Genomic DNA, 16,074 nt, shown 5'->3' with positions numbered 1-16,074 from the left:
TTATCGGTTGTTATTCTATCGCAACTATCTCTTTAAACAATAAAATTTTGAGTTCAAGCATTTATGAAATAACGAGTGAGAAAATAATATTTATATGGGATCACTGGACATTATTCCTGATTTTTAACAATATTTTTATACATACATTTGACAAAAGGAACAAAAAGGAACATTTCCCACATTTTTAGATAAATCAATCACTTTCAATGCATTGCGTGCTATTAGTTGGTGGATTTCCATCTCTGTTGCTTGAAGAGGTTCCAGCTCTTCTGTTTGAAAATATTGTAGTTTGGCTGGTTGAAGCAGACCCAATCTTAGATTAAAGACTGACATCCAACTTTCTTTTATTTCTTTTACCCCCTTCCTTAATAAAATGAATTTTGGTCGAACCTTCAACTGAGACTTCAGTTGTTTCTTCCTAAAGAAGTTTATCTTCAGCATCCTCCTCTGCTTCATCCTCATAAAACTTTGTGGAGATCCTAACCTTTAGCAAGTTGTCCTTACAGTAAACTAGCATGTGGACATTTTCGACATCAAGCTTTGTCCTTCTGTAGGTCACAACTGCACCTCCTGATGAGAACACTCGCTCAGAGTTAGCAGATGAGACCTGAAAAGTAAAATGAATTTAATATTGTGTCAAATTTTCAAACAAATTAAATTAAAATAAACTAGGAAAAGCTTTCAAACGGCTAAAATTTATATTCTAATTTTAGTGATGAAAGTTCAAAAATTTGGTTTTACAAATTTTGGAAATTGGCGAGTCTCTTCCCTTTCTAAAAAGCTATTTCAAAACAAAGTTTTATTTATGAAAAAACATCTTCAAAATAGTTTTTTGTACCTGAATACAAAGGTATTTACTGGCACACTTGACAATAAGAGGATACTCCGAGTGATGCCTTCTCCACCATTGTAGTACATCGACATCGGCTGGAGGAAGATCTGTTAAGTTAAGGTACCTGTTCATTTCCAACTGCATGGGGCTAATGGCTGCCTCAAAAAGTGACCAAGTGGGCTGGCTAGACTGAGAAGATCTCATTTTAGCCCTAAAAACAATAATGACTATTGTAAAAAAATATATATATATAATTTTTTTTTTTTAAACCTAAAAATATTTAAAATTTGAATTTTCTATTACCTAATCTTAGTCTTCGTCATCAACTTCCTCAAAAAACCCGTGTACTACTTCAACTTCATTCTCCTTGATCATCAGCTCAATCATTTCCCTGTAATTTGGACTTTCATTTTCGGCAAGTGTAAGTCCTTTGTAAAATAGGTGGAGAATTGCTCCATAAGCCTAGAGCTTGTTTTTGGTCCCACAAACCGCAAATCTCTTTTCCAACTTTGACTCTAGGTTTTGCACAATACTTTGGTCTCCTCGTTGATTGTTGGTTTATTGAGTTGAGAATTTAGATAACCATTGATATTAAAAATTTTTGACACCACATAGCAGATGGTTGGTTTTTTGTCAGAAGATAATAATAAAGACATCTCTTCAATCTTGGTGAGTGGACCAATGATGGCAACAATCTGAATAAAAAATTATTACAATTATTAATAATTTTTATTTAACTAATTTATACGAACCAGGCCCCTACTCTTCTTAAAATAGCTTAGGCAATTTTGAAATTTGGAGGCCCTTGGTGACAAGTGGGTTCTAAATTTTAGGACTAAATTAAAAGGAGAAACATTTTGTCCCTTTTTAATGGAGACCTGGGCTAGAAAGTCTTCCTAACCCCGTGAACTAGGACCTGGTATTCAATAACTAAATAATTCAAAAAAAACTGAAAAAGCAAATTAATTTAAGATATATTCTGAATTATCGGGAATAACAAATTTTAATAATTCGGAAAAAAATCTCATTTACCTGTTCAAATTCCTTTGATGTAGGATTTTTTCTCTCAACTTGGGATCAGTTGCCATGCTATAATCCTCTCTGATCCTCTCAAGAGCTGGCCTTAACTTTAGAATGGATAGCATCATCATCAAGCTGGAATTCCAGCGGGTTTCAACAGGTGCAATGATTTTGACAAATTCAACTAAAAGAAATATTGTTAAAAATTTGGCTTAAAATTAGTCAAACTAGGTTATACCAAATGCAACTTCATTCAAACCGTGAAATTAATTGTCTTATACTATACAATATACAATAATACCACTGATGGATTAAGTGGGGGGGGGGGGCTAAGGGTATAAAGCTTCAAGCCGTCACATTTAGGGACTAAAACCTTTTTAATGGAGCTTTTTTTTATAGACTTTTTTAGAAATAGCTCTGGGCCAACAACAAAAGTCTTATTTTGGCATGTAATAACTAAATTTGTATATTATAACTAAATATAAACATAAACATATAATATATACATAATATAAAATATATACATATAATGAATGTATAATCCAAATTAAAAATTGAAAACTTTTTCAATTGAAAGTTGAAAAGTTTAAAGAAGTTATTTACCAGTTTCAATGTTTGAATCATCCTTACATTGATTGTTTAGCCTGATACACTCTTTTTTGATCCTCTGTTGATTAATGCTGCTTTTGTGAGTTCTAGATGACAGTTTCCTGAATGCATCAACAGCATTCTTCACTTCGGGGATGCTGAGACACTCAGTCACCACGAGGTTAAGTATATAATCTACACACCCAAGGCCTTCCTGAATTTTGAGATCGCTGCTAGCATATTAGCTGCATTATCACTTGTGCAGGTCTTGTGGACCTTGATGGAACCTTGATGGAAGGCCTACAATCTCACTAATTGTCTTGTCAAAAAGTTCAGCAATGTTTTAAGATGTTTGTCTACCCTCTGCACTTCCACAATACACCAGAAGCATCACTAGAGTCTAGTTCTTTGAAATATAGTGAACTGTCAAACCAAGGAATGGATCAAAGTTTCTAAACAAGAAAATAAGTTTTCTTTTATATCAAATTTTATTAGTAACAGGTCGTTCTATGTTAATCAAAAGGCCAGTATTTAACTGCTCTGGCCTGTTCCGGATGTAAAGATCTAATATGAGTTCTCAGGGAGCTAGTATTTGAGTTAGATGTAGACAGAACCTTTCCACAAATTGGTCTTGTTCTTGCGAGCACTTTAATCTGACAAGTTACCTTGGGATTACTTTGTCCTTTTCGTTTAGAGGTTGGATTTTTTCAAAATAAGACCACAATTAGTAAGTTTTTTTAACCATGTTGACTTGATTTTAGCTTAATTTTGGTTTAAAAATGAACTAGTTTTATCAAGGAGTTGTAAAATTATAAGTATTTTTATTTATATTGTAATGATTGCTACATATACAAAATCCCTATGGACATTTATATACGATTTGCTCTTTGGAGATGTAATAATGATTGCAACATTACAATTCCCTTGGATATTATTTACGTGCAAAAGAAATTGTTTTGAATGCGCTTGGCAATTAAAAAATTCACACAATTTTTTCATTAAATTCTGAGTTTTTAATTGTTACATTCAATTATTTGTTTTGTTTGAAAATGTTCAATTTTTCAATACCAACAAGTAAAAGCATAGTTTAGCGCACAAAAATAGAATCGTAATGTTTTAGAGTTTTAATATGAAGCTTAATTTTGTTGCAGTGCTTGGAACTATTTTATAACTGCCTAAAAAATCGTGTTCTTCGACTTAATTATAAATTCATTTCCAATTTGATTAAATTCGAAACTCAAATTTGAATTTCAAATGTTTTCAAATTTTTATTCAATTAATCAGACTTCAAAATTAAAAATCGAATTCCAATTCAGATCTCAAATTTGAAAAAATTTGAATTTGAATTTGACCCCAAATTACAAATTTAGTCGAATTTTTTCGAATCGAATTCAAAATTTGTCCGAGTTTAATAATATGTAAAAAAGATATAATAATAGTGATAATAATAGTTAGATAAGTGAGTTTTTTTAAATTTCTTATTGCTCTGTACTTTTAACAACATTGAACACAAATTCCTGAATACATTTAAAATTATTTTTGTATATATGTATATATATATATATATATACACCCATATATATATATATATGTGTGTATATATGTATATATATACACATATATATACATTAATATATATATATATATATATATATATATATATATATATATATATATATATATATATATATTATATATATATATATTATATATTTATTTATATATATGTATATATATATATATTTATATGTATATATATATATATATATATATATATATATATATATATATATATATATATATATATATATATATATATATATATATATATACACACACAATATATATATATATAATATATATATATATAATATATATATATATATAATATATATATATATATATATATATATATATACAACCCGTAGATGTTGTCCGAAAGTTTTTTCAATATTTTTTTGACAAAAAATAAAAATTAAAATGCAAGACCGGAATTATTTTTTTTTATTAATTGATAGACTGCCTGCCCCAACCAACCCCTCAGTCGATGTAGCAGCATTCCCTTGCGAGTCAGGCTATAAGATAGTCGATGTAGCAACACTCCGCGCATGATTTACAGTAAAAAATAATAAAAATAAAAACATTTTATTAAAAAAATTAAAAATAAAAACATTTTATTAAAAAAAATAAAAACAAAAACATTGTTTATATTGTTAAAAACATTCAGAATGTTTTTAAAACATTCTGGTCAATTAAATTTGCGTTTTTGTGGTTTTTTTAAAAAACGATTTATTTGTAAATAAATTAATGGTTTTTACTTTCGTCCAACACGCAAATGTTGGACGAAAGTTAAAAGTAATTAAAAGTGACGTATGTGTTGGTGTAAGAATCACTTTTTTCCTTCCGCTCTTCCCAAAGACAACAAACTATAGATCTATATATATATACACACACAATATATATATAATATATATATATATAATATATATATACATAATATATATATATATAATATATATATATATAATATATATATATATAATATATATATATAATATATATATATATATATATATACAATATATATATATATATTTTTATATATATATATTTATATATATATATATATATGTATAATATATATATATATATATATATATATATATATATATATGTATATGTATATATATATATATATATATATATATATATATATATATATACATATATATATATATATACATATATATATATATATATATATATATATATATATATATATATATATATATATATATATATATATATATATATATATATATATATCTATATATGGACAAATCTGCAAGAAAGAGGAAAAAAAAAGCAAAAAAGTTATAAAAACACATACTAAACTCTATAAAAGTTATTAAAAAAAAATCATTTTATCATACCATAGCATGGTTTTAAAGTTGTAAGTATAGACATGTTTTGTTGTATAAACGTGTTTTGACGCTTATTTACAGTCTGTAGTTCTGTAGTGTTAAAATCCTATTATATATCCATAATTAAGAGCTTTGATAATCTTATACTGCATTTTTTTACATAAGATACATTGTTTTTAATAATCATACTTTTTTTCATTGATTGTGCCTTTATTTGTTGTTTTTTAACATTAATTTTTTTGTTACAACAGTGACAACAACAAAAAACATAAAAATGTTTATAAAACTGTAAGTAAAAAGATGAAACTCAGCATATAATAACATCAATACATGCTAAACTCACACACCAAATGATTTTTTGTTTTTTACTATGCTGTTTGCAGCATTAAGCCTTACAAAGTTGTTTTGTTCAGAAGTGGTAAAAAGTAAGCATTATGACCGTCACGCTATGTAGAATTAATTTTTGAAAAAAGTTAATGACTTTAATGCTATAAATTTTACATACTAAATTATATGATAGTATTTCACATTTCTGGAAAGTTTCAAGTCATTTTTATTTTTGGTTCATTTCTAATAGCTTAAAGAGTGTCAAATGCTATGGCCACCACTCTCGACAACAAATAAAATGACACAATCAATAAAAAAAGTATTATATATATATATATTTTACTCTTTTTTATTGGTTGTGTCATTTTATTGGTTGTTTTTTAACATTTTCAAAAAACCAAATGAATATCTATGTAACATCCACACTGATTCCAACCATCCTCCGCAAATAATAAAGCAAATTCCCATCTCTATTAACGACAGATAATCACAAAGTTTCTCAAATGAAAAAAACATTTAATTTATCTATACCAGAATACGAAGATAAATTAAAAGAAATGGCTTCACTGGTTTTAATTTAAAGTATTGCCCCCAAAAAAGAGAAAAAAAGAAAAGAAAAAGTAAATGGTTCAAAGAAAAAGAAAAAGAATTATGGTTTAACCCTTTGTATAATAAAAGCATTTCTACCAATGTCGGACATATCTTCCTAAATTTAATCAACAAACATTTTCCAACATCCTACTCCCTAATATACTATTCAATTGAAACACCATCAAAGTGAGTTACAGCTGTACCAAAAATATTGAGAAAATAATAAAAAGCCACAACATGAAAATCAGTTCAGAAAGACCAAAAGAATACTCACCCTGTAATTGTATAAGTAAAGAAAACTGCCCTATTATAGCAAAATGTAGAGCTTCTAATGTTATTTATAAATGTATAGTCCCCTTCTAACACTCTAGAAAAAGTATATATTGGCCTAGCAGAAGGTGAATGGAAGAAAAGTTGGGCTAGCCACAAACACTCATTCACAAACAAAAAGATAAAAAATTCAACCACCCTTTCAAAGTATATATGGCAGATAAAAAAAAACCTAAAAATAACACCCAAACCAACTTGGTCAATAATTAAACAAGTCCCTGCCTACAGTAACGTAACAAAAAAATGCTTGCTTTGTCTTCATGAAAAACTTTGCATAATATCATACAAAGGTACCCAAGAATTGTTATTATAAAAAAACAGAAATATCAAAGTGCTGTCACGAAAACAAGTTCTTGCTTGACAACCACGAGCCCAAAGATTAAAAATCCAAACCATGCAACAGTAAAATAATTATATATTTTTCCACGCCACGATGTTTATTAAGAGTATATTATAGTATAACAATGTATTTTTCACCTGATGATTGCTAAATGCATGAAACTTTTAGTAGTAAAAATTATGTAGTTATTTTTATTTAATCTTGTCTATATACATATATATATATATATATATATATATATATATATATATATATATATATATATATATATATATATATGACATAATTTTATCAGTAGTAATAAAATAATTATCAATGACAAAAAAATGATTTGCTTAAAAAAAGTTATGGATTCATTAATTTGTTATTTTTTCAGTATTTTAGTTTGACTAGCAAGTGTTGCTGTCCTGGAATTTGTCCTGTAATTGAAAAAACAAAAGAAAAGATTGGTAAGATTTGTATGTTTCTACAATAGTTTAGTTTGTGAATGCTATTCGTGAAAATAGTTATAACAAATGACATGTTTATATTGCATCTCTAATGTAAAATAAGTTAATTCTTTAAAATTTTAAAAATTCCTTATATTGGTGCTTAACTGTCTATTCTTCAGTTCAAAGATTTAAGAAGTTACTGATTTTTACAACTAAAATTAAGACTACAAATGTTAAAAGTCAATTTTTATGCTGTCTAGTCTTATTGCCTTTCGATAAAATACAACTTCCTTTGCAACAGTCATAATATTAAATAATTTAATGATAAAATTATAAATAATAAAAATGTAATAATCATAACTTTAAAATTTAAAACTACATTTGTTTAAATGAAAGACTTTTATGTCTACTTATTCCTCACTTGAATTGTTTAAACGATTGCATTTATATCATATAATATATAATAGTTATATATAATATATATATAATAGTTAGAACTTAAATGTTACCTCTCTTTTGTGGCAGTTTGGGGCTTGCAATGGCCGGTCAACTTTAATATTTATTCAATTATGATAATTATTGCAGTTTGTTATTATTTTCATACCGATGATCGGGAGTACTTTTTTTGAATCCTCTACTTTACATGTTTTGGTTAAGAGCTGAACATTAGTGCTTTGGAATTCTTTCTAATCTTCATGTTTTTCTGGCTAAACACATTATAAACAAATTATAAACACAATTTATAATTTTTCAAGTCCTCTATCTTTTTTTGACTCTTCGATTCTTTTTTTCACTTTTTAGTTCTTCATTTTTTTAGTTGTTCTTTTACTTCTAACTTGAATAGTTGTAGCTTGCAGCCTTATTGGAAGTATATTTGTTTTGAAAATTATTGTAAAATAAAGTTAAAAAAAGTTCTTTTGTTTTTATTTTTTGTAGGATATTCATTTTTTCTGACAACTTTGGTAATTACTTTTTATAATATCATGTTATTTGTATTATCAAATAGTACTTAATACATAACCGTTATCAATTAAGTATTTTTAATTGTTTATGCAACACAAAAATCACAAAAGTGACCAACGAAGCTGTCCAGTTATGTAGACCTAGGAGATGTGAAAATAAAAACAGATTGTAGGTGGTGTCATTGAATAAAAAATAAATATCATAAGAAAATATAAAATGTGTGGCAAGAATTTTGTGAATGTTTTTTTGTTGGGAGATTCTTTCTGACTACTTTAGTAATTACTTTTTATAATATCATGTTATTTGTATTATCAATAGTACATAATACAAAAGCGTTATCAATTAAGTATTTTTGTGATTATTTTTATGATTGATATTATTTTTATATTGAGAAATAATATATTTATTAGATTTATTTATAATCACCAAATTTAGTTTGACAAGAATATCATCAGCAGTTTAAGAGTTCTCTAAGAAGATTTTTGTAGTGTTTACATTTAAAACTCTTTAATATAAAATTTTTTAAAACACGAAAAAAAAAATGCCAGCTAAACTGTTCTAATTGTCTTAAGTGCACTTAATGATTTTCTTTACAAACAAAGCACTCAAAAGTGTGTAAATTTTACACAATATGTTTAAAACATTTTAATATTAGAGTTTGCTGAACAAAGATCAGAGTTTCATGCTAGTCTGCAGTATTCAATAAAATATTTAAAATCAAGAAATAAAAAACCATGTTGCAAAATGAAATGTAAATAAACAGTAAAATGAAATCTTGTATCAAATATTTTTATAAGGATTGTATGGTTCACAGAGTTTAAGAATTTTCTGTTTAATTATGGGAATCAAATTACCATTATCAACAATTAGCTTTAAAAGTTTAATATCATTTTCCTATTTATGGATGTTTAAAGATTTAAGTTTAAAATATCTTAATTAAAAAAGAGTTTACTCCCTTTAAATTAAGATATACTAAACAAAAGTCTGATGTAATTTACATTAGCATAAATGCCAATATATATGATATTCCATTATATATATGATATATTATGATATATAATGATATAACTTTACGATGATGGGAAAGAGGCTCAAGCTTAGGGGGTCCAAATACATTTACAATGCGTTTTTGAAGCTTGTCTAGAAGAGAAAAAGCATCATTAGAAGAACCAGTCCAAATATTACAACAGTATTCCATACAGGAATGAATAATAGGTTTGTAGAGGTAGAGAATGGAATGAGGTGTAAGAAAATGGTGAGCATGTTAAAGGAAAGTGACCTTAATGGAGGCTAATATAGCAATCAATTGTATATATGATTTCCATAAAAGGTCAGTAGTAAATGATAATCCAAGAAAATGTAAAGAAGAGGATTCAGTGAGAGGATTGGCATTCAATATTATATAGGAATGTCAACAGTATTGCGATAATTGTTTGCAATAAATAACTTTAGTTTGTTTACTGCAAACAATTATAAATAATTTTGTAAATTGAGTTTTGTTGGAGTTAAAATTTACAAGCCACTGCAAGCCCCAATCTGTTACAAAAGTGAGATCAGATGTTTTAACAATCAACTGTTTTAAGAGATCAAAAAGAGAAGACTTTTTATCAAGACAGGAGTGTAAATTTTAGTCATCAGCAAAAATGAGCTACTTTAGATAGTCCGCAAGATTATTAATGTAGATAAGAAACAAAACAGGACCAAGGATAGAACTTTAACGTACGAAGTTATTGGAAATGAAAAACAGTGTTGGTCTTTGAGGATTACTTTAATAAAGCAGTAATAAACATTTTAGTAATCTCAAAAACTTTTTCCAGATACACCATATGAAGCAAGCTTGCAGAGAAGACCAGCATGCCAAATTATGTTGAAAAATTATTTGATATACAAATAGTTCTGCCTTCTGAGTAAAAATACTCTTTCTATGGAGGTAGTGCTTTGCAGGACAACTATGAAGAGATTGAAAAAATTTTGCAAACCTTTCTGGTAGTGGTAAAGATTCTTGGTACAGCCTTTGCTTTATTATTTTTTACAGTATTAAATTGAAGATTGCACGCAAAAAAAATTGAACAACTTGCAAGTCAAAAACATCCTTTTGATCTGACTTGGTTTTTGATATGTAGTTTTCTAATAATTTTTGTTTTTTATATAGGGTTGATGTTGTATCAGAGTAACTATTCCCATAGACACCAAAAAAGCTTTGAAAGGTTCTGAAATAGCTGGGTAAAATCACACAATAAGTTTACAGATGCCTGAGATGATCCTTGGCCATCTTTTAAAATAAGATTTTTATTTCTTTCTGCAACAGATGGTTTTTTTTTTTTTTACATTTAAATATATGAATTCTAATTCTTTCTATTTTTTGGCTATTTATAATTTCATTGCAATAATTCTGCTTACACTGCAGTATTACTTTTTCAGAAACAGCTTTTGAAAACTTAGTCAAATCATTCCATTTAATTGCTAACTTACTTCCAGATCCAGGACCCATAATATATATTCTTATTAAAAATTTTAATTTTTTTCTAAATTTAATTTCTATTACGTTTAAAATATTAACATTTTTTACAATTTAAATAATGTTAGTTAATTTAGATTAGAGAATTTCAAAAAACATTGCAGTTTTGAAAGTCATAACATCATTACATATTTGTAGACTTCAGTGTTCAAGAGCTTTAAAAGTGGTTAGAGACTTGTTGTACTTTAGCAATGAAAATAAAAATATTTGGAATAAAGGAACTATTAAGAAATTGAACTTTCCATCCTTGTTTATAATACATTATAATTTTAGTAAAGAAATTTTAAATTGAATATGGTTTTTAGGTGGTTTTTAGTTAAATACTTTTTTTATTTTGTAATAACAGTCAGTTTTTTTTTTAAAAAAAGCAACAACCCATAAAACCCAAAAAAAACCATTTAGGTTTTTTTTTTCAAAACCCAGGATTTTTTCCAACCCTGCAACATTCCTATATTAAGGAATGGCAACTCTCTCACTGAGTCCTCTTCTTTACATCTTTTTGGATTATTGTTTACTGACCTTTCATGGAAACCATATATTCAATCGATTGCTAAATTAGCATCTGCTAAGGTTGCTTCTCTTTATTGTGCTTGCCGTTTTCTTACTCCTGATTCTATTCTCTACCTTTACAAATCTCTTATTTGTCCCTGTTTAGAGTACTGCTGTAATATTTGAGCTGGCTTTTCTAATTACTCTCTTTCTCTTCTAGACAAGGTCCAAAAATGGATTGTAAACATAGTTGGATCTGCTTTATCTCTAGTTCCATCAACTAAAATTCGTTCTCACTTGACTCCTCATTCAGCAAAGTCTTATTCGTTAACTGTATCTGTTCCTGCATGCTCTAAAAACTTTTGTCTAGTTTTTTCCCTGTACTTCAACCCTTCGGAACTCTCTACCATCATCATGTTTTTTTCGTCTCATGCAACTTACAACTTTTAAAGTCTTCTGTCAATTGTTTCTTTGCTCTATAACTTTTTCTTGTTTTTTCTAGTAACTCCCAACTTTATATCGGTTGCTTGCAGCCTTGTTAGGAGTAAATCAGTAGGAGAAAAAAAAAGAGAAAGTAAGAAATGCAAAAGTTATAGACTTTAGTCCCAGCAGGGTCAATGGTGTTAGAGCCAAGCCATTCAGTGTGATGAGCATTAAAGTCACCAAATACAACAATACTGACAGAGGAGTAAAGAGAAAGGGCATTGTCAATTTAATCAGAAATTACCTCCAAAAGGGTGCAGTCTTGGGAAAATAAAGAACGGTAAAGAACAAAGAGAAAGGTGGTGGAGTGAAGAGGTGTTAAGTGGAAGCGCTTAATAGAATTGTCAAAGGATTCAAACCTGATTTCATGACAAATAGGTGAATTGATGCATATGTATACCCCAAAGCCAAGCATGTGATTATTGGAGTCTTTGTGAATCAAAGGATAGTACCCATCAACACTGAGATCTGAATTTAATTAAGTCTCACTAAGAGCAATCAAGTCTGGTGAGTTTCGCAAGAGGTAAACAATTGATGGAAAGTTGCTTTGCAGACCACGATATTTGTAACAGATATATTAAAACAGTTAGGTGGTAGGTATGGTTTTTTATGTTTAATATTTTGGGTTACTTACTGGTTTGATTTAAATTTAAAGAGAACTTGATTCATTCATAGATAAAGCACAGCCTCTTAAGCAATAAGCTATGCAGTTGTCTCAATCCTGTTATGTAACCCTAAATCGTACCATAGGGCTTCTTATGTAGCCTTGACAATGCCCATTAAAGCATTAACAGGGACACCATCCATATGCAACATGGCACTGGTAGTTTTGCAGCTGTTGATGGAATTAGACACTCTGAGAGCTACCACAAAGTTTGGGAAACCTTACTATAAGCTGATCTCAGAACCATTAAACTGAGTTTTATAGCTGTACCCTCATTAGGAGATAACAAGAAGAGTTGCATAGCCACTTTAAAGGAGGCAAAAGCAAATATGAATCAAGAAGATCCAGATATCTATGATATCTATGATATCTGATATCTATATCAAATATCTATGAGTTAAGAAGATCCAGAATTCATCATCATAGGCAGGACACAATGTAACACAGGTTTACATCTACGCCAGCCTAATAGATGAAGAAGGGGTTTGAGGCTAGTTGGCAGAATTATTCTGCTTAAGTCTTTGTCTATGAGGCCTTCTACAATATAGTATCTAGATGCAGTTAAAATCTGGCCAATATGAGTATTTTTATCGAGACACCATCTTTAGCCTTTACCCAACCAAAATCCGCAAGGCAGGGAAATTTTAACTGGATGCAGTTAACATCTGCCCAAGATGAGTATTTTTATCAAGACACAATCTTTAGGTTTTACTCAATCAAGAGCCCTAAGGCAGGGGATTTTTAATTTGGAATTTGTTTCTCTTAATCTTTGCCTAAAATAGTAAACCCTACAAGGCAGCAGGGCATGGGGCAGGTAGTACTGGGTTACATGATACCAGTAGCAGGGTGATCGTGATGATCCTGAACCTAACCTGGAGTAGTTAAAAGGAGTTACTTCCTGCAAATAGTACTTTAAAACATCAGGCATAATATTTTGAAATGCATTAGCAAAAACATTACATTTAATGAAATACTAGAGATTAGTGAGTGTAGATTTTATATAACTTTTTATGTAAGTTTAAAGTAACTCGTTTGTCACTGAGCTCACACTGCATCAAAAACATAAACGAAACACAAACATACATAAAGTAACTTATGAGTGAACCAACACCACGCCAGAGGTTCAGACAAAACACTAACATCCATATATAAAGTAACTTATGAGTGAACCAACACCACGCCAGAGGTTCAGACAAAACACAAACACACATAAAGTAACTTACGGGTGAGTGAACATTGCGCCCGATGTTTAGACAAAACACTAACATACATGCAAAGTAAATTACAGGTGAGCTAACACAGTAACAATATAACCTTCAACTATATAAAAGCCACACACACAAAAAAAATAACAAATAACAAATAAATTTAAAATATATATATATATATATATATTTATATATATACATATACAGTATACGACAAAGTTATTCATACCCTATCATAAAATATGTTGTAGCAATAAAACAAAGACCAAATTGATTAAAATAATTTTAATTGAAAAAATGTTTGTTGTAGCAACTTTAACAATATTAACTATAATAATTGAAAAATTAAATCTTGTTTTTAAAAAAAGTGAAAATTATTTAAAAATTGAGATATTAGGAAGCGTCAAAAGTATTCATACCTCTCAAAGTTTTATTTAGTATATTTGAGTTTTTTGTTTTATTTATTAATTGATATTTAGTATCCTTGGGCATGCTTGCAAGCGATGAGGAATACTATCAATTAAGCTTTGTAAATAGTTTGGAGGAATATTATGTGAAGCTGCCTCCAATGCTAAAAAGAAGTTTTGTTTGTTGATACTGTGCTCATCCCTATTGACTTTGCCATCCAAATAATGCCACAAATTTTCAATTGGATGGATATCTGGACTTCGCGCAGGCCAATCCAACAATTCTATTTCATTTTCTTCGAAATATATTTTTGCAATTTTACTAGTATGTTTCGGATCATTGTCTTGTTGTTTGTTAACTAAAATAGCTCCAAACAAGTACATTACCACCTCCGTATTTGATGGTTGCTTTTATACTTTTTTTGTCTAAGGGTTTTCCTTTTCTTTTCCATACATTTGGTCTTTTTTTGGAATTCTTTAGTTCGTATTTACTTTCATCAGACCATAAAACTAATTTCCAGCAACCTAGTGTCTTGGAAAAGTACTTTTTTGCAAAGGCGAGATGTTTAGTTATATTTTTCTTGAAATAAAGGGTATTTTTGTAACACAGGATCCATAAAACTCTGCAGAGCGAAGTCTATGTTGTATTGTTAATTTAGAAACATTCACGTTTAGATTCTCTTTAATAGCTTGGCAGAAATAACAGGCTCTTGCTTTACTTCTCGTACAATAAGCCTATCTTCTCGAGATGTTGTTTTTGGTGGATGGCCTGAACGTGCTTTATTTTGCACACTTTCAGTCTTTTTACATTTTTGTATTATTGATTGTACCGTTGTCTTGCTTTTATTATATTTTTCAGCAATTTTTCTGTACCCAAACCCTCTTTCATGATCATCAACAATCATTTGCCATACGTCAACTTTATTTTCGTTGGTCTTAGGCATTTTGGAAAACTTTTGACATATAACAGAAGTTATTTAAGTATTTAAAATTTTAAGTCTGTAGTGTAGACCAACACAATTAGATAACTTACCAGCAAAAACAATCAAAAAATAAATTTACAGCACTAAATATTTCAATAGGTATGAACAGCACTATCAACAATAACAACAACAACAACAAAAATAAGAAAATTAGAGAGGTAATGCTTAATTTAGCTAATTCCAAAGTTCCAATACATCACAAAAAATTATTTGATCTCGGAACTAAGTTTGTTCCAACACTAAAATCAATACCATATTTAGATATTATTTCAGTTACCGAATCATGTGCCTTAAAATTGCAATATAGTAAGAAACCAACAGAGTTAAATTAAGACAAGAAGTTTTATCAATTTTAAAGATGGCCGAACCAGTTAAAAGTAAAATTAAGAAAGATATAAATATTCAGATATATCTCTTTGACAAAGGATCTGGATTAGTTCGAATTAATCGAAATAGTGCTCTAGAAAAAATTAAAGAACACTTAGGAGATACAAAAAAGTTAAATTATGACGCAACTATTCAAATTCTTCACAAAGTTTAAATCACTCTCAGAAAGTTAAATAAACTAGGATGTTTTACCAAAAAAGAAATAAAAGTATCTACCCGAGTGATGCCGTGCCACCACATTTATATGGAGTAATTAAAGCCCATAAACCTGAAAAAGGTTACCCTATGTGGTTAATTGTAAGCACCATTGGTACACCTACATATAGCGTCTCTAAATATTTAGTCAATATGGTACAACCCACTCCAAACTTAAATGAAACGCGTTTAAAAAATTCTTAACAATTTGTGGATACAGCAAGATTATGGAAAATTAATAAGAATGAGGTTCTGGTCTCCTTTGATGTTATTAATTTGTACCCTATCGGTCCCGATTAAAGAAGCAATCATTATACTAGTTGAAAGAGTAAGAAACAACCAGAGCTTTATATCTAAATTAACTTTTGAAGAGATCAGGTTACTTTTAGAACTT

General features: G+C 28.5%; 1 protein-coding gene across 2 annotated transcripts in view; it reads left to right on the top strand.

Annotated features, from left to right (window-relative positions):
• LOC101235613 (uncharacterized) overlaps positions 1 to 16,074 on the top strand; it is a 56,941-nt gene that overhangs the window by 37,429 nt on the left and 3,438 nt on the right. For both annotated transcript variants that reach the window (XM_065800259.1, XM_065800258.1), the window contains exon 5: positions 7,329 to 7,401. In XM_065800259.1, coding sequence (XP_065656331.1) covers positions 7,329 to 7,401 — 73 coding nt within the window. The remainder of the gene's footprint in view (positions 1 to 7,328; positions 7,402 to 16,074) is intronic.

This window comes from Hydra vulgaris, chromosome 06 (assembly GCF_038396675.1).
Source record: "Hydra vulgaris chromosome 06, alternate assembly HydraT2T_AEP".
NCBI lineage: Eukaryota > Metazoa > Cnidaria > Hydrozoa > Anthoathecata > Hydridae > Hydra > Hydra vulgaris.
This window is presented reverse-complemented; position numbering and strand designations above follow the sequence as displayed.